This window comes from Spinacia oleracea, chromosome 5, assembly GCF_020520425.1.
Source record: "Spinacia oleracea cultivar Varoflay chromosome 5, BTI_SOV_V1, whole genome shotgun sequence".
Classification (NCBI taxonomy): Eukaryota; Viridiplantae; Streptophyta; class Magnoliopsida; order Caryophyllales; family Amaranthaceae; genus Spinacia; species Spinacia oleracea.
The window spans coordinates 11,450,145-11,468,688 of record NC_079491.1 but is presented as its reverse complement, the minus strand read 5'-3'; the positions used below and the strand labels follow the sequence as shown (position 1 = coordinate 11,468,688).

At 39.2% G+C, this 18,544-nt stretch overlaps 1 protein-coding gene across 1 annotated transcript; it reads right to left on the bottom strand.

Moving 5' to 3' along the window:
* Positions 1-3,131: 3,131 nt before the first annotated feature.
* On the bottom strand, positions 3,132-18,485 carry LOC110799097 (uncharacterized). Its single transcript, XM_022004302.2, has 5 exons — positions 18,400-18,485; positions 17,196-17,654; positions 16,980-17,140; positions 3,652-4,719; positions 3,132-3,343 (listed from the first exon to the last, which is right to left on the bottom strand). Exons 1-5 carry the CDS (start codon positions 18,483-18,485, stop codon positions 3,132-3,134), a joined length of 1,986 nt encoding a protein of 661 aa, XP_021859994.2.
* Between the last annotated feature and the right edge of the window lie 59 nt (positions 18,486-18,544).

Sequence of the window (18,544 nt, the reverse complement as noted above, 5' to 3'; positions counted from 1 at the left end):
ATCTCACTTACTGATAAAGATCAAAGTAAATTTTTTTGGGCTTATTAAAAAAGTTTATGAATTATTGAAATTTACACTCTGATGTTAAAATGATGCATGCATGGGTCTAACCATAAAGAAAGAAGAAAGATTTATTTAGATTTCATAAGTCAAAGGAGGGTGATTTTTGAAATCTTGTGTGTCTTACATCAAATTCATAAGTATTACTCTGTATTTTTACAATTGTGGAGATTTTTTCCCCTATTGTTGATTACTTTGTTTTGATGCATTCTAGGTTGGGCTTTACGGCACTACTTGATCGCTTGAAATTTGTTGATACATTCGCAAAAAGGGGTCTTAGCTATATCTTGACTGGTGAGTTTTGTTTTGAATCATTGAATAGATGATTGATCTTATTTTTATGATGTTTTTGTTCTTTTGTTTGTTGTCGTTTTTCTGTTTTTTTTTATGAAATCAAATAAGATTAGCATATAATATTTGTGAACATAATTGGATCAAATTACGTTGCGTTTTTTGTCTTTTACTGAAAAATTAATTGATTTAGGGTTTCTGTAGCTGCTTATGTATTATATTGATGATCGTTTACTGTTATTCTGATTTCTGGTAGTTTTGTTTTGGAATTGTTCAGTGTCCTTTGATTGTAATGCTTTTGTTTTTGAGTTTAATGGTTTCAAGTAACTTTTTAAAGTCAAAGAACTGAAGTAGGCTTTGATAAATGCAACGTCTCACGTTGTTGGGATTAATGCTTATAACATGGAATGATTTGTGAGAGGTGGATTTTTTGTGTGAATTAAAGTAGCTAACTTGTTTGCTAGAGAGCTACTTTGAGCACTGATGTATGTGCTTAGCATTTGTGAGATGACAGCTAACTTGTCTGCAGGCTGCACTTGTTTTGTCATTCTCGTTATCATAATTCTAGGTTTATGTTCTTGAAAAGTTCACCTAGCAGGACTTAAGCCCATTCTTCACATTCACGGTAATTTGCTTCCATACCTTGAAAAAGTGTGTTCCTAATCGAATTTCAGTTTCTGTTAAAGAATCCTACGACTAGGATCTTCATCTTGATTGGCTCAAGTATTGGCTTCATAATCCGTTTCTATATAACTGACTTAGTAATGGCTTCGTATCATCATCAGTTTCTATCAACATCTTGATTGGGAAAAGAAACCTTTTATTGTTGTGCGGCAGTGCGGGTGACCAATGGCACTGACGCGCTTCCAACTTGCGCTGGATTGACTTCCAGCGCTTCATTTAGGAAATTAAAATCAGGGTCCAAGGCTTCCAAGCTTTCAGTATCATAGGGTCGTTAGTCCAAGAGTGATCCTAGAGTTTAAAGCCACACTCGTAGTCTCCTATCTCTATTGTCTTAAACCAAAAAAATGAAATACCAGCATCATGGTAACGTTCCAGCTTTCATCAATACCGGAACCATTTATTATTGGAGTTGTCGCTTGAAAGACTAAACATCTGGGACGTAAGACGGTGTGAATGCTTAGGGTCTTTGGGGGGGGGGGGGGGGTCTGCAGGCTGCACTTGTTTTGTCATTCTCGTTATCATAATTCTAGGTTTATGTTCTTGAAAAGTTCACCTAGCAGGACTTAATCCCATTCTTCACATTCATGGTAATTCTCTTCCAGACCTTGAAAAAGTGTGTTCCCAATCGAATTTCAGTTTCTGATAAAGAATCCTTCGACTAGGATCTTCAATCTTGATTGGCTCAAGTATTGGCTTCGTAATCTGTGTCTATATGAATGACTTAGTAATGGCTTCGTATCATCATCAGTTTTTATCAACATCTTGATTGGGAAAAGAAACCTTTTATTGCTGTGCGGCAGTGCGGGTGACCAATGGCACTGGCGCGCTGCCAACTTGCAGTGGATTGATTTCCAGCGCTTCATTTAGGAAATTAAAATCAGGGTCCAAGTCTTCCAAGCTATCAGTATCATAGGGTCGTTAGTCCAAGAGTGATCCTAGAGTTTAAAAACACACTCATAGTCTCCTATCTCTATTGTCTTAACCCAAAAAATGAAATACCAGCATCATGGTAGAAAACGGTAGGTTTTGAAATAAAGTTCTATGAACAAAATAATCCAAATGAGCATTTATGGGAGAACTTCTTACCGTGTACCAGCCATTAGCCATGCTCTGTTCTCTGACTTATTCTCTGGTATTTCTCCATACGACTCCTCCATTTAAAGGCTGGAGCCTGGTGCCACTGTGCCACACAAGAAAGTTATATCCCTTTCCATCCCAGCATACTTCCATTGAATAGACTATCACAAGGTGGTAAAGGGTGGCGAGTTTTATTGATTTTTTGCGCCTCTAACCTTCGCACATTCTGAGTAGACTGCAGTGGTAGGCTACCTAGCGCACCTGGGATTTAGATTCCTAGATCCACTGTGACTTGCTTGTTCAGGAGGTACGGTTGTGGATTCTATTTGCAGTGATTTGGTTGGATAAATTGAACAGCAGTTCCACCATGTTATCATTGTATACTTGTTAAGCACCAGTGCTCTGCACTGTCCATCCAAAATCAGTGGTCACATTGTTTCAAGTTCCCAATGTCTCATAATTAAGGATAATACACGGTTTTGCATAAATACCCCTTATGTCATTTTAGTACTTCGCTGATTTTGATAAATGCAGTGTATCACATTGCAGAAACTGATCCTTACAACATGAATGACTAATAATAGAAGGGGTTTTATTTAGATACATTGCAAGCCATAGAAGCTGTGTGGTCGAGGGGGATTTTAAATCTAGAATGTGCAGTTCGTCCAGTGGCAATGTTTGATGCTGCAATTCCAGAAGTAGCGGTGGGGAGTACAATTTTTTCCATCTTCCTCACTTTAGCATATAAGGCACAATATAGGTAAGTCTTTCCAGTGCCGCCCGGGCCATCTATAAAAAAAGGTGCATGGCTTGTTAAGTGTTACATGGTCAATTATACAATCAAAGGCCTCTTGTTGTTTATAATTTAGCTTGGTGATTGCTTTAATATAATCATTAGGTATAGGAGCATCAAGGACATCATCTATGTCTTTTGTTTTTCTCAACCCATCATCCTCAACAACAATTATATCTTGGAGCCCAAATTCTTCCAATGATTTTCCCATTTCCTCTAAGTGCCGCTAAATTTCCCGTGCTGTAAGTTGTTGGACCTTAGCTTTCATATCCATGTACTGATGTTTGAAATCTTTTGAAAGATGCTCGTAGTATTTCTGCCAAAGTGCAAGTGGATCACTTGGCTTGCAGAAAATCAGAATTGTTGCAAACAATCTTCGCAATGCACGAGGCATCTGTACTCCTGAGGCTTCGGCCATACACTTATCAACTGCATCGTCTTTTACAAGAAGACCAAGTTTCAATGTTGCTTCTTGGAACGTGGCTCACAAGTACCCATTAACAGTACGAAGATCTTCAAATGAAGTCGGGCCTCTCACATGAGTTAAAAGCAATCTGAGAAAATAACGCCCGCCTTCTGCCGGTGCTCAAACGCTAACATGCTTATAACTATTTTGGGCATCACCCTTTTTGTCCATGCTTTTGTGGAAGCAGTCTATACATAGTGCTCAGAGAACTCTGCATATAAATATTTTGGCCCGTTGGGTTGAGAAGCATTCATTCTAAAAAATTCTGTTAAAGACGTACGTGACCTTCTATCATCAGAAACAATCGTGGATAGCTGTTTGTGGGGTCTAAATATTACTGTCTGCATGTTAGGAAAGTGTACATGAAGTGCCAAAACTGATGGAAACATTTCAAACAAGTCAAATCCAAAAATCCTCCAAGCATTCTCGCAAGGAGAAACCCAACAACCTGACTGGAACTGGTCAATTTCATTTATTAGTCTTTGGTCCCCCGCTGCTGTGACATTAAAGGAAACCCTATCGTGTCCTTTGTAAACATACTTGTACAAGTACTTCACTGCTTGTATAGTTGAGCATACTTCAACATTTAAATGACAGTCGAAGAGCGCAGATAAATATGGATTGTTTGGGATAACCCATCTGTTATCCATAGAAGTTTTACGGATGATAACAGATTCACCAGTGTCTCTTCTTCTATACAATGGATACCCACTATCATGGCTAGTTGTTTCTGGAGTGAACAAATTAGGATATCCATTTTTACAACTGCCTTTTTTCATGCATGGACATTTGGGGTTATCTTTCCCACACGGGTCGTGCATCATATGATTCAGAACTACTTTTCGTAAATGTAAATTGTCGAGCGAAGGTATTTCAGCACACACAAATTTAGGCTTTAGTATGAGAAGCATGTGCACATGCGGAAGACCATGCTTTTGGAACTCAACAACATAGATCAGTGCAGCTACCTCTCCAAAAATATGATCCTCTTTGATTTTTTTTTTCAGAGCAACAACCTTAGCACGAAAAATCCGTGCAACCAACTCTGGCATGTTTTGCGCCTTTTCACCTGGTGCCAATTCTTGCTTGATTTCTGGCCAATTGGAATTGCATGTCATCGTTATAAACAAGTCAGGTTTGCCATAGCGTTGCACACGTGTATTTGCATTCAGATAGCGTCGTTTCATATCACGAGGTCCCCCAAGGAAAGATGGCGGCAAAATGACTCGTTGACCTACATTGGAAGCACTTGTCTCTCCACCGTCAAATGTATCTACTATACCTTGATACAACTCAACCCTTATCTGTGCCTGTTTATTTCGGAAAAATCCAAACGCGTATTCTCGAGCTTTACATACATATCAACAATGTACTGCAAAAGCAATCGACAGGCCCTTAAAAGAAAATTCAGAGCCCGGATCTGGAATTTGTACGCATAATATTGTTAGGTTATGATACATATGACAATTCATAAATCATGCGGAAAAAACCATAAAGCCAGGAAAGCATATTATTTACACATAATCATTTAGCATAGTTTAGATGCATACTCTTTGTTGCGTGCCTTCCCTAGCTGCGCCCGAACCGAACAAGAACAAGTCTTTAGGACTCCAAGTGTCGTCCCTCCGTAGATAGTCCACAGCACGTCCGGATCCGCCTTAAGATTGACCAACTAGAATCGCCCTTAAGGTACTACTTATTTTCGGCTAAATGGGCAAGAGTTATGGCTAATTTTTCTGCTTAAAAATCCTAGCTTTGAATACTTGAAAACTTATGTATAAATTTATGACCCTAGGCATATATTTATAGAACCTTGGAAAGGATTTCGAATCCTGTTAGAATACTAATTAATTAATTAGAATCCTATTAGAACTCTAAATAATTAATTTAATCTTTTAGGATTAGGATTTAATCTATGCACGAATCCCGATAGCTTTAGGATTCGCATAGCACGTACACACGCACCGCACGAGCATCGCACGCCCATGCGCAAGCCTTGCGGCCCACGCTGTGCGCACGGCGCACAGGCCCACTGCCCGCAGCCCATTTGTGCGCGCGCACCAGCCTTGGCTGGGACTGGCCTTGCGCTGGGCCTGGTCGAGGCATTGGCGTGTTGTTGGATGCGTGTGGCTTGCTGGGCGATGGCCTGGCTTCGTGCTGGGCCCTTGTCCGGCAGGCCTCGTCCGATGCTTATTCGTACGATACGCTTCCGATTAAATTCCCGGTTCCGGAATTCATTTCCGATACGAACAATATTTAATATTTCCGATTCCGGAATTAATTTCCGTTTCGAACAAATATTTAATATTTCCGTTTCCGGAATTATTTTCCGATTCCGATAATATTTCCGATTCTGACAATATTTCCGTTTCCGGCAATATTTCCGATTCCGGCAATATTTCCATTTCCGATAATATTTTCCGATACGTACCATGTTTCCGTTTCCGGCAACATCTACGACTTGGATAATATTTATATTTCCGATACGATCTATATTTCCGTTTCCGGCAATATCATCGTTTCCGGAGTATTCATTTCTTGCCTGTGACGATCTCAGCTCCCACTGAAACCAAGATCCGTCGATTCCGAATATCCATAGATGGAGTATTTAATGCCATTAAATACTTGATCCGTTTACGTACTATTTGTGTGACCCTACGGGTTCAGTCAAGAGTAAGCTGTGGATTAATATTATTAATTCCACTTGAACTGAAGCGGCCTCTAGCTAGGCATTCAGCTCACTTGATCTCACTGAATTATTAACTTGTTAATTAATACTGAACCGCATTTATTAGACTTAACATAGAATGCATACTTGGACCAAGGGCATTATTTCCTTCAGTCTCCCACTTGTCCTTAGGGACAAGTGTGCATTTCCTAATTCCTTTGTCGCTCGATGCTTGCTCTTGAACATAAGGTAAGAGTTGTCATCCTTAGTATGTCCAGAGGTGTTCCTCGGTTTCAGAGTTCAACTGATCAAATAAACAGATAATCATAGCCTATGATTCATCCGAGCACGGCCATGCATTTCACAGTTTCTAGCTCTCCGAGTGGCCTTGTACAACTTTTAAGCATCTCATCCCGATTTATGGGAGGACAATCCCAATCTTGCGATCTTGAGATTAGACTTCGTTTGATAGGTAATTACCTGAGCGTTGCCTTTATAGCCTCCTTTTACGGTGCGACGGTTGGTCAACGTCAAAGCAACCAGTTCTCAAACAAGTAATCTCAAATCACTCAGGTATTGAGGATTTAGTGTCTAATAATTTTAATGAAATTTACTTATGACAGATTTTCATCTCTTACAGTAAAGTTTCATAGGTCTTGTCCGATACTAGTCTTCCCAAAGTAAGTATCTATGCAAATGATTATGACATTGCCATGTCCACATAGTTCAAGAAACAGAACTACTAGTCATCTTGCATTCTAGTCGTCTAACGTTTTCTATTCGTCCAATTTTATAGAAAACTCCGACTAGGGACCATTTTCAACCTTTGACATTCAAGTTCACTTGATAGACATTTCTTAGTCACAGGACTGGTCATGACAGTCTATCTTGAATATATCGTCAAATTGAAGGGACTCATCATTTAATAAACCACAAATTAAATGGAAAAATGAATTCTTTTCATTTATTGTGAATGATTAACCAATAATGTTTTACAAAGATTTAAACTCTAAACTTTAAAACATTAAACAGGGTCATCAAAGCCATTCTCCAATATGCTTGATTCCCATAGCTGCAGTGTGCGAGTTGTGCTTCGCTTGCGGCAGAGGTTTAGTCAATGGATCTGATATGTTGTCATCAGTTCCGATCTTGTTTATCTCGACTTCTTTTCTTTCAACGAACTCTCGTAGAAGGTGAAATCTACGAAGTACATGCTTGACTCTCTGGTGGTGTCTAGGCTCCTTTGCCTGTGCAATAGCTCCGTTATTATCACAATACAGGGCTATTGGTCCTTTAATGGAGGGGACTACACCAAGTTAACCTATGAACTTCCTTAGCCATATAGCTTCCTTTGCTGCTTCATGTGCAGCAATGTACTCCGCTTCAGTTGTAGAATCCGCAATGGTGCTTTTCTTAGCACTTTTCCAGCTTATTGCACCCCCGTTGAGGCAGAAGACAAACCCAGACTGTGATCTGAAATCATCTTTGTCGGTTTGGAAACTTGCGTCCGTATAGCCTTTAACAATTAATTCATCATCTCCACCATAGACCAGGAAGTCATCTTTGTGCCTTTTCAGGTACTTCAGAATATTCTTGGCAGCAGTCCAATGCGCCTCTCCTGGGTCTGACTGGTATCTGCTCGTAGCACTGAGTGCGTACGTGACAGGCTAAATCGCACTCCTATCAAAGATAAACCTAACGTTCACCAACTAAAAATATAGCAAGGGAAGCAAGGATCGTATCCACAGGGAAACAATGTTCTTTCTACTATTAATCGGCAATTCTAGACTATTGGGAAACAAGAATATAGGTTGATTTGTATAATGAAACTAGGATGATAATAAAATAGGGAAAAATCAGATATTAAAAGGTCTAGGGCACAGGTTCACCGATGAACAACATTCCAGGATGACAACAATCGATAATAATCAATAAAACAGTTAATTAGACTAGCATGCTCTCTCGAATCGATACTAATCATAGACTTAGAATTAACGGGCTCTCGCTACGTATTAATCCCAATTCTACCTATTGAAACAAGCCTAAACATCAAATTGCATCTCTCGAATCTTAATTTGATATTGCGAAACTAATACAATCAAACCTGCGCAAATCTAATTGCAAAGTAGATAAGGGCAATCAATAGGAATTAACAGCTAAACCAACAGTCAACAATAATTAATCATCCTTTCACATTCGTTCATGGATTCCCAAAACCCTAGAAAATCAATTACTCACACATATTAACAATAAGCAAAGCAATTGGCATGATTGAAAACATAATTAAAGTTTAAACAAAGAATTGAAATAAGGAATAATACCTAATTGAAGAACAATGCCAATTGAAAGCTTCGATTTTTGATTGAAAATAAACTAAGTGTTTAGAACAAATTAGAGAGAGAAAATTAAGCTTAGAGAAATAAAACTAAGTGTTTTAACACTAGGATATGAGATAATGAAGTGCTAAGATAATAAGATAATAAGATGTCCAACTAAATTCTAAGGGCTATATTTATAGTTTTGCCCAAAAAGCCCAACAAAAACCGGAAATACTAAAGTAAAACGCGCGCTAAAAGGCTCCTGGGTTGTCGTCGCCCGGTCGGGCAGCCTTCCGCCCGTCGGGCGACCAGCTCGTAACCCGCCCGTCGGGCGCAGGTCTGCCCGCCGGGCGGAGGGAGAAATTCTGGAAATCATCGGCACGCGCCCGATCGGGCAGCTCCCGCCCGTCGGGCAGACGTTCGCCCGTCGGGCAGCCATTCGCCCGCCGGGCGCGCGTACAACTGCACGATCCTGTATCTTTAAAACTCCATATCTCCTTCGTTATTCGTCGGAATCAGGCAAGTGACCACTCGTTGGAAAGCTATTGAAGTCTAGAATCCAACCTAATTGGAATCACTTCATTTGGAGTTGTAGAACGTAAGTTATGATCAAAAGAGTAGACGAGTGTCGGTTTTCTACTTCTTTCACTATCCGCTTTGCTCGCAAACTCTTCCAACTCAATGTGTGTGCTCTCGAAAATACATGATCTCTTGTATTGATTAAAATGAGTAGGAAATGCACAAAAATATGCTAATTCCTAAAATGATGAGCCTGAAACTACAAACACACTACAAGGAGCACATTAGTACTAAAAATCGCTCCGAAGAGCTCATTTAAGATAAAAAAGTACTAAGGGACGGGGGTAAAAACACTATAAAATATGAACATATCAGTACGCAACATCCGGGCGTGTACATATCATAGCATACATTATTGAACCAATCAATGATGCATATGGAATCCCATTCATTCGTCTACGCTCATTAAGTGTTTTTGGGCACTGATTCTTGCTTAGAGTCATTCCATGAGACATGGGTAGGTAGCCTCGCTTGGAGTCCGCCATCTTGAACCTATCAAGCACCTTATTGATATAAGTGCTTTGACTAAGTCCAATCATCCTTTTAGATCTATCTCTGTAAATCTTGATGCCCAATATGTACTGTGCTTCTCCTAGATCTTTCATCGAAAAACATTTCCCAAGCCAAATTTTGACAGAGTTCAACATAGGAATGTCATTTCCGATAAGTAATATGTCGTCGACATATAATACTAGGAAAGCAATTTTGCTCCCACTGACCTTCTTGTATACACAAGATTCGTCTGCGTTCTTGATGAAACCAAAGTCACTGACTGCTTCATCAAAACCTATATTCCAGCTCCTGGATGCCTGCTTCAATCCGTAGATTGACTTCTTTAGCTTGCATACCTTTTTAGCATTCTTTGGATCCTCAAAACCTTCAGGCTGTGTCATAAACACAGTTTCTGTTAAAACGCCGTTTAAGAAAGCAGTTTTGACATCCATCTGCCATATTTCGTAATCGTAATATGCAGCGATTGCTAACATTATCCGAATAGACTTTAGCATTGCAACTGGTGAAAAGGTTTCATCGTAATCCACACCGTGGACTTGCCTGTAACCTTTTGCAACCAATCTAGCTTTGAAAACTTCAAGTTTCCCATCTTTGTCCTTTTTCAGTTTGAAAACCCATTTGCTTCCAATGGCTTGGTAGCCATCTGGCAAATCGACCAAATCCCATACTTGGTTTTCAGACATGGAGTCTAATTCAGATTGCATGGCTTCTTGCCATTGCTTGGAGCTAGGGCTCGTCATAGCTTGTTTGTAAGTCGCAGGTTCATCACTTTCAAGTAATAGAACGTCATAGCTCTCGTTCGTCAAAATACCTAAGTACCTTTCCGGTTGAGATCTATATCTTTGCGATCTACGCGGGGTAACATTTCTAGTTTGACCATGATTCTCACCAGATTCTTCTAAAGATCTCTGAGTTTCATCCTGAATGTCATCTTGAGCATTCTCTAGAGTTTGTTGTTCGACTCGAATTTCTTCGAGGTCTACTTTTCTCCCACTTGTCATTTTGGAAATGTGATCTTTCTCCAAAAAGACACCATCTCGAGCAACAAACACCTTGTTCTCAGATGTATTGTAGAAGTAATACCCCTTTGTTTCCTTTGGATAGCCCACAAGGATACATTTGTCAGATTTTGGATGAAGTTTGTCTGAAATCAATCGTTTGACGTATACTTCACATCCCCAAATCTTCAGAAAAGACACATTTGGAGGCTTTCCAAACCATAATTCATATGGAGTCTTTTCGACAGCTTTAGACGGAGCTCTATTTATAGTGAATGCAGCTGTATTTAGTGCATGTCCCCAAAATTCTAATGGAAGTTTGGCCTGACCCATCATTGACCTGACCATGTCTAGCAAGGTTCTGTTCCTCCGTTCCGACACACCGTTCCATTGTGGTGTTCCAGGAGGAGTCAATTCTGATAGAATTCCACATTCTTTCAGATGGTCATCAAATTCATAGCTCAGATATTCACCGCCTCTATCAGACCGCAGTGCCTTAATCTTCTTGCCTAATTGATTCTCTACTTCACTCTGAAATTCCTTGAATTTGTCAAAGGATTCAGACTTATGCTTCATTAGGTAGACATAACCATACATACTGAAGTCATCAGTGAAAGTGATAAAGTAGCTGAAACCACCTCTAGCATTTGTACTCATTGGTCCACATACATCTGTATGGATTAAACCCAATAGTTCATTGGCTCTTTCTCCAACTTTAGAGAAAGGTTGCTTTGTCATTTTGCCAAGTAAACATGATTCGCATTTACCATAATCCTCTAAGTCAAATGGTTCTAGAATTCCTTCCCTTTGAAGTCTTTCTAAGCGTTTCAAGTTTATATGGCCTAATCGACAATGCCACAGATAGGTGAGATCTGAATCATCCTTTTTGGCCTTTTTGGTATTTATGTTATATACTTGTTTGTCGTGATCTAATAAATAAAGTCCATTGACTAATCTAGCAGATCCATAAAACATCTCTTTAAAATAAAACGAACAACTATTGTCTTTTATTATAAAGGAAAATCCCTTAGCATCTAAGCAAGAAACTGAAATGATGTTTTTAGTAAGACTTGGAACATGGAAACATTCTTCCAGTTCCAAAACTAGCCCGGAGGGCAACGACAAATAGTAAGTTCCTACGGCTAATGCAGCAATCCGTGCTCCATTTCCCACTCGTAGGTCGACTTCACCCTTGCTTAACTTTCTACTTCTTCTTAGTCCCTGTGGATTGGAACATAAGTGTGAGCCACAACCTGTATCTAATAACCAAGAAGTTGAATTAGCAAGTATACAGTCTATAACGAAAATACCTGAAGATGGAACGACTGTTCCGTTCTTCTGATCTTCCTTTAGCTTTGGACATTCTCTTTTGTAATGGCCTATTCCATCACAATAAAGACAGCTTGATGTGGACTTGTCCTGCTTTGATTTAGCATTGCCCTTGGACTTTCCACCTTTCTTGAACGGTCTCTTTCTAGCCTTGAGTAAATCTTTGGCTTCACAGTCCAGTATTATTTCAGCCTTTCTGACAAGGTGAACAAATTCTGCAACTGTTTCTTCTCTTGGTTCACTTAGGTATAGTTGCTTGAAGCGACCAAACCCACTGTGTAGTGAATTGAGCAAGATAGAGACTGCCATCCTTTCGCTTATTGGTGTTCCTAGTAGACTTAGGCGATCAAAGTATGAACGCATAAGATCCACATGGAATCTCAGTGGGACGCCTACCCTCTGTTTAGTGCGAAGGAGCTGAACATGTGTTTCTTGGACTTCCATCCTATAACACCTGTTGGGAGAACTAACCTTTAGACCAGACATTGATTCAATCAACTCATGGACGTTCAGGTCCCTGTCCTCCGTGCTTCCACGACAGATATCCCTCAGATTCTTGATGAGCGTAAAAGGTTCATAGGCTACAAACCTTCTAGCCCAATCATCAGGGATATTGTTCAGCATGAGACTTATAACCTTTTTGAGATCCGCATCCCAGGCGTAAAATCTCTCAGGGGTCATGTCTCTGGCATAGTAGCTTGGCATGGGATTGGTCAGTACATACTCAAGTCCATTGAGTCTGACTATTTCAACTAGCTTAGCTTCCCATTCAAGAAAATTTGCTAGGTTCAGCTTGACCATAAGCTCAGAACCCATGATGATGTTTTGATTGTTGTTTGCCATAGTTAAAACTACAATTGAAAAGAATAAACAAATAAATAACCATTCACAGTTTCTCTTAATAAACTTAAATTCTAGCATTTCATGCATAATTCAATATTCATTAAGCATTTTATTCAAGTTATGTGTTCCGGCAGGTGTGAATAAAATGATTCCAAGATCCTAAAATCATTGAAGAACTAAGCACAGTTTGTCGACTTAATCCTAAAACATCTTAGGTAAGCAAAAGCCTTTTGCTAATAGTCTAGAAACTATTCTTGGTTGATAGGTACGTCTAAGAACTTATTAGGTAAACCTATCGATTTTGCCACGACATAAAAGGACTCCTTACTTATATCGTTGAGTTTCACCAAAACTAACATGTACTCACAATTATTTGTGTACCTTGCCCCTTTAGGACCAATAAGTAACACCTCGCTAAGCGAAAACTATTACTAGATTGATGTAAAGGATATCCAAGCAAGTGTATATTTTGGCATGGCACCTTTTAACTCAATTTTTAAGTTTAGAACTTAAGGCTCTTACTATGTTGGTTAGATTTTAAGTGAACTAAAATCCTTAATCATGCAACATAATCAAGCTTTTGATCTCATGCATTTTAAGACATATTTAAAAGCAATAAATAACTTAAAACATGCATAAGATAAATGTGATCTAGTATGGCCCGACTTCATCTTGAAGCTTTAACTTCAAAGTCCGTCTTGAAAATCTCCGTGGGAGGCACCATTTTCTTCAAATAGAATAAGCTATAACTAATTACAACTATTTGATGGTACGCAGACCATATTTGAATTGAAAAACAACTTTGGTACTTTAGACCAATTACATTCAAATTAATGGTACGCAGACCATATTTTCTATCCTATTTGGGCCATACTAGTCACTTCATAACCTGCAAAACAGTACATATACAATATATACCATTCACTCATTCATTATCATGAATGGCCCACATAGCTGGTTAGTAAAACACATTATGCATCACGTAAACATTTGCAGCAATTAATCAAGGGCACCAATAATCTACCAATTATTCAGTCCTTATTAATTCTAATCAAGTTGTTTTAACCTTAAGGATTTGTAGACCTAATCAAGAGTTTATGACTAAAAGGGCTCCCATTTAAACCAATAAATTCATATGCTTTACTAATTTTAAACATAAAAATGTATTTCTAGTCTAACCGGAAACATACAAATTTAATTAAAATTTAAAGCTCATATAAATTTATAATTGAATCCAAAAAGTTTAATTTAATTTCAGTCGTATTTAAATTAATTCATGATTTTAATTTTAGTAAAATAATTAGAATAAATAAAATTTATTATAATTACAATATTCAAAATTAAAATCCAAGAAAATAATTTAAATTATTAATTTTAAAATTAATTAAAATTACGTAAACTGAAAATTTCAAATTAAAATTTCAAAACGATCCAATCGCAACGCAACAACCCCACGCAACGCACGCCCATGGGCCACACGCACACAGCCATCGCTGGCCATGTGCGCGCAGCCCATGCGCTGCGTCGCATCGCTGCTGCTGCTCTCCTTCGCAAGGCATCACGCGAGTTGGTGCTCGCTGCGCGCGCCAGCACTCGATGCACGCGAGCCATCGCTCGCTGCGCTCGCTCGCCAGCGCTCGCTTCATGCGTGCCAGCGCTCGCTTTATGCGGGCCATTGCTCGCTGCGCGCGCTTGCCAGCGCTCGATCCTGCGAGCCTCTCTCGCTGCGCAAGGCATCGACGCTGGGCGTAGCACTCGTGGCACGCGAGCTTGCGCTCGCTGCACGCGAGGCTCCGCACGCTTGCGCGAGGCAGTGCGCGCTGTGGCGCAGCTCGCTTGCTGCCCACACGCGACTGTTGTGCCTTGCTTTCGCCCTCGCCCATTCGTCCATTGCTCACAGCCCACGACACAAGGCAGGGCTGCTGCCTTGTGCTCGTGCACCATGGCCTTGCTCATTGCATTCGTGCCGCATGGGCGACGAGCTCCCTTGCTCGTCGTCACATGCCCGCACTATACAACACCCCTTAGGGTAACACGTAGCGTCCATTGCTTTGTGCGTGCAAGTTATATGAGCGAATCGCATAAAATTTAAAAAATTTATATTTAAAATTAATGACAAATTAATAAATAATATTAATTTCATAATTTTAGGGCGAAAAATCGAAAATTTATTATTCAATTGATTTCCGATTAACATGGATTCAAGTCTAGGTCATAAAAATTTAAAATTTAACATAAATTTACAATTTTTATGGTAGTTTTTAATCATAGGTATCTAATTAAATTATAATTAATTATGAAAATCAAATTAATTCTAAATTATTCTAATTTTCAACAAATTAATCATAATTACAAATTAGATTGCATAATTAACAAGGCTAGGCATTCAAACTTGTTAAACATATACAGTAGGTCAATCAAAAATTCAAGATTTATCAACAAGAATCGCAAATATTTAATTTAACATCTTAAATTTACGAAATTTCGCATTCGAAAAACTAAAACCTCCGAAAAGTCATAGTTAGGCTTCGAATTTGAGAATTCTGGGTTCGGCAGAAAACTACTATTTTTGTCAAAATTTTAGAATGCCTTTTACATGCGGAATTGACACAAAAATCACTCGATTTGGATGAGTAACGAAGAAACTGCCGAAAAATTGCGTACGTATAATTAAATAAACGCAATTTGCAATTAATTAACAATTACGAAAATTAATCACCCCTTTTAATTCTTGCAAATTTGTAATATTTAACCATGTTCATGCAATTTTAGATTATGAAAATAATAAGAGGCTCGTGATACCACTGTTAGGTTATGATACATATGACAATTCATAAATCATGCGGAAAAAACCATAAAGCCAGGAAAGCATATTATTTACACATAATCATTTAGCATAGTTTAGATGCACACTCTTTGTTGCGTGCCTTCCCTAGCTGCGCCCGAACCGAACAAGAACAAGTCTTTAGGACTCCAAGTGTCGTCCCTCCGTAGATAGTCCACAGCACGTCCGGATCCGCCTTAAGATTGACCAACTAGAATCGCCCTTAAGGTACTACTTATTTTCGGCTAAATGGGCAAAAGTTATGGCTGATTTTTCTGCTTAAAAATCCTAGCTTTGAATACTTGAAAACTTATGTATAAATTTATGACCCTAGGCATATATTTATAGAACCTTGGAAAGGATTTCGAATCCTGTTAGAATACTAATTAATTAATTAGAATCCTATTAGAACTCTAAATAATTAATTTAATCTTTTAGGATTAGGATTTAATCTATGCACGAATCCCGATAGCTTTAGGATTCGCATAGCACGTACACACGCACCGCACGAGCATCGCACGCCCATGCGCAAGCCTTGCGGCCCACGCTGTGCGCACGGCGCACAGGCCCACTGCCCGCAGCCCATTTGTGCGCGCGCGCCAGCCTTGGCTGGGACTGGCCTTGCGCTGGGCCTGGTCGAGGCATTGGCGTGTTGTTGGATGCGTGTGGCTTGCTGGGCGATGGCCTGGCTTCGTGCTGGGCCCTCGTCCGGCAGGCCTCGTCCGATGCTTATTCGTACGATACGCTTCCGATTAAATTCCCGGTTCCGGAATTCATTTCCGATACGAACAATATTTAATATTTCCGATTCCGGAATTAATTTCCGTTTCGAACAAATATTTAATATTTCCGTTTCCGGAATTATTTTCCGATTCCGATAATATTTCCGATTCTGACAATATTTCCGTTTCCGGCAATATTTCCGATTCCGGCAATATTTCCATTTCCGATAATATTTTCCGATACGTACCATGTTTCCGTTTCCGGCAACATCTACGACTTGGATAATATTTATATTTCCGATACGATCCATATTTCCGTTTCCGGCAATATCATCGTTTCCGGAGTATTCATTTCTTGCCTGTGACGATCTCAGCTCCCACTGAAACCAAGATCCGTCGATTCCGAATATCCATAGATGGAGTATTTAATGCCATCAAATACTTGATCCGTTTACGTACTATTTGTGTGACCCTACGGGTTCAGTCAAGAGTAAGCTGTGGATTAATATCATTAATTCCACTTGAACTGAAGCGGCCTCTAGCTAGGCATTCAGCTCACTTGATCTCACTGAATTATTAACTTGTTAATTAATACTGAACCGCATTTATTAGACTTAACATAGAATGCATACTTGGACCAAGGGCATTATTTCCTTCAAATATGCCCTACAAGAAATATGTCTTTCTCGATTCTCTTGGGCAACAGCTGTAAATATATGCAGGAAAAGGTTTTAACATATTGAAGGGAAGGTAAAACAAAAAATTCAAACTTGAAGAGACTACATAATAATTGATTAAGGTTTACTGTTCTTACCAGACGCCTCTACAGATAAGAGATCTGTAACATCTTGTACAGTTATTGATGTAGCAGGATTTTCAAGATTTTTCAACTTGTGTTCTACCACCACGAGACATCTTCTTAAGACCACGGTGCCACCCACAATCACCATGTGGAAACAAAAGGGGGTACTGCGTCTGCAGGGGATCATAACAGCCATAATAGTGCTTAATCATGTGGGTTTTATCTGACTTTCCATGCACAACAATGCACGGGCTATTGCATTGTCTCGAAGAAGACTCTTCAGACCATATGACAGCAACTCCTTCAGATGTTGGAGCATTATAAACATGCTGATCAAGAACAAAGTCTATATTAAGACGAATTTCAGTATTTTCAGAAACATCTATTTCTCTTAATGACCAAAAAAATTTCGCATAGGGATTGATTAGCATAATATTCATGAGAATGGATATAACATCAGCTCTTAGTTCTGGGAAAAGGCCTAATCGATTTTCAGATTCATGTTGAGCATCATAAAAGTATAGTTGCAAGAATTTAGGAGCTTGATCATGAGTTAACAAGTCAGGTATAAATTGATATATTTGTCCATGAAGTTTGAATACATAAATGCCTTTATGAGTTTTTGCAGCTATGGACCCGCCAAGTGAGCTAAATGCAAAGAGGTTATTGTAAAGGCGTGCATATGTTCTAGAATGCAAGGAATCTTCATGTTCAGAGGTAAAGAGTTTAATTAGCTCTGAAGGAAATTCATTGGAGGCTATTTCGACCTCCCCATCACAGCAACAGAATTTTTTTTGATTCAAATGCGAATTTCTTCGCTAGACATTTTTCACACTGTTCTGGGGGAGGTAATTGGAACGGTATGGTTGGCATTTCTTGTCCAACAATTAAAGCAGCTCCCACTGATTTGTATGGAAAATTAATTAATTTAAAAACTCAATAAAAACAGTATATCACATACACATCTCAAAAAGAATTAGTTACTTGTTGTTTGCTTTTTTTGACGCTTTGCTGTGGTTTTTCTCTGTTGCGGTTCAGACTACCCCTGAATAGTGATTGTTATGGGTCGTTCCGTATCGCACGTGTCGCAGTCAATTCCTACATTTAAGGAGTTGTTATCTCCACTTTATGCTTGTTGGACAAGGTCAAAGAAGCTAGCAAGGATCAAGAAAACTGTTAGAGGAAATCAAGGGATCGGTTGAGAGTATCAAGGGACAACTAACGACATTATTCTGTCTTCTATGCTTGACCTAGTACTATATAAAGATCATGAGTTTGCAATGAGAGGGCACGGCTAATCTCCATATCTAACCACTACCTTCCTCCATTTACCCCACTAATACCCATTATCCCAACTACTATTATTTAGTTGTTACTCCATGAGACATCATTTTCTACCTTAGCTTACCCACGTACATCTCACTACAAATACTCCATCTCATCAGCTATAATCATCATCTCGTCTGATATAAATATATCTTTTTCCCAATACCCCTTATACATGGTAATGACGGCCATTGTCGTATATTTACTCAATTCACAAGTACCTTCCTCGAGTATCCCAGTCCACCCGTATA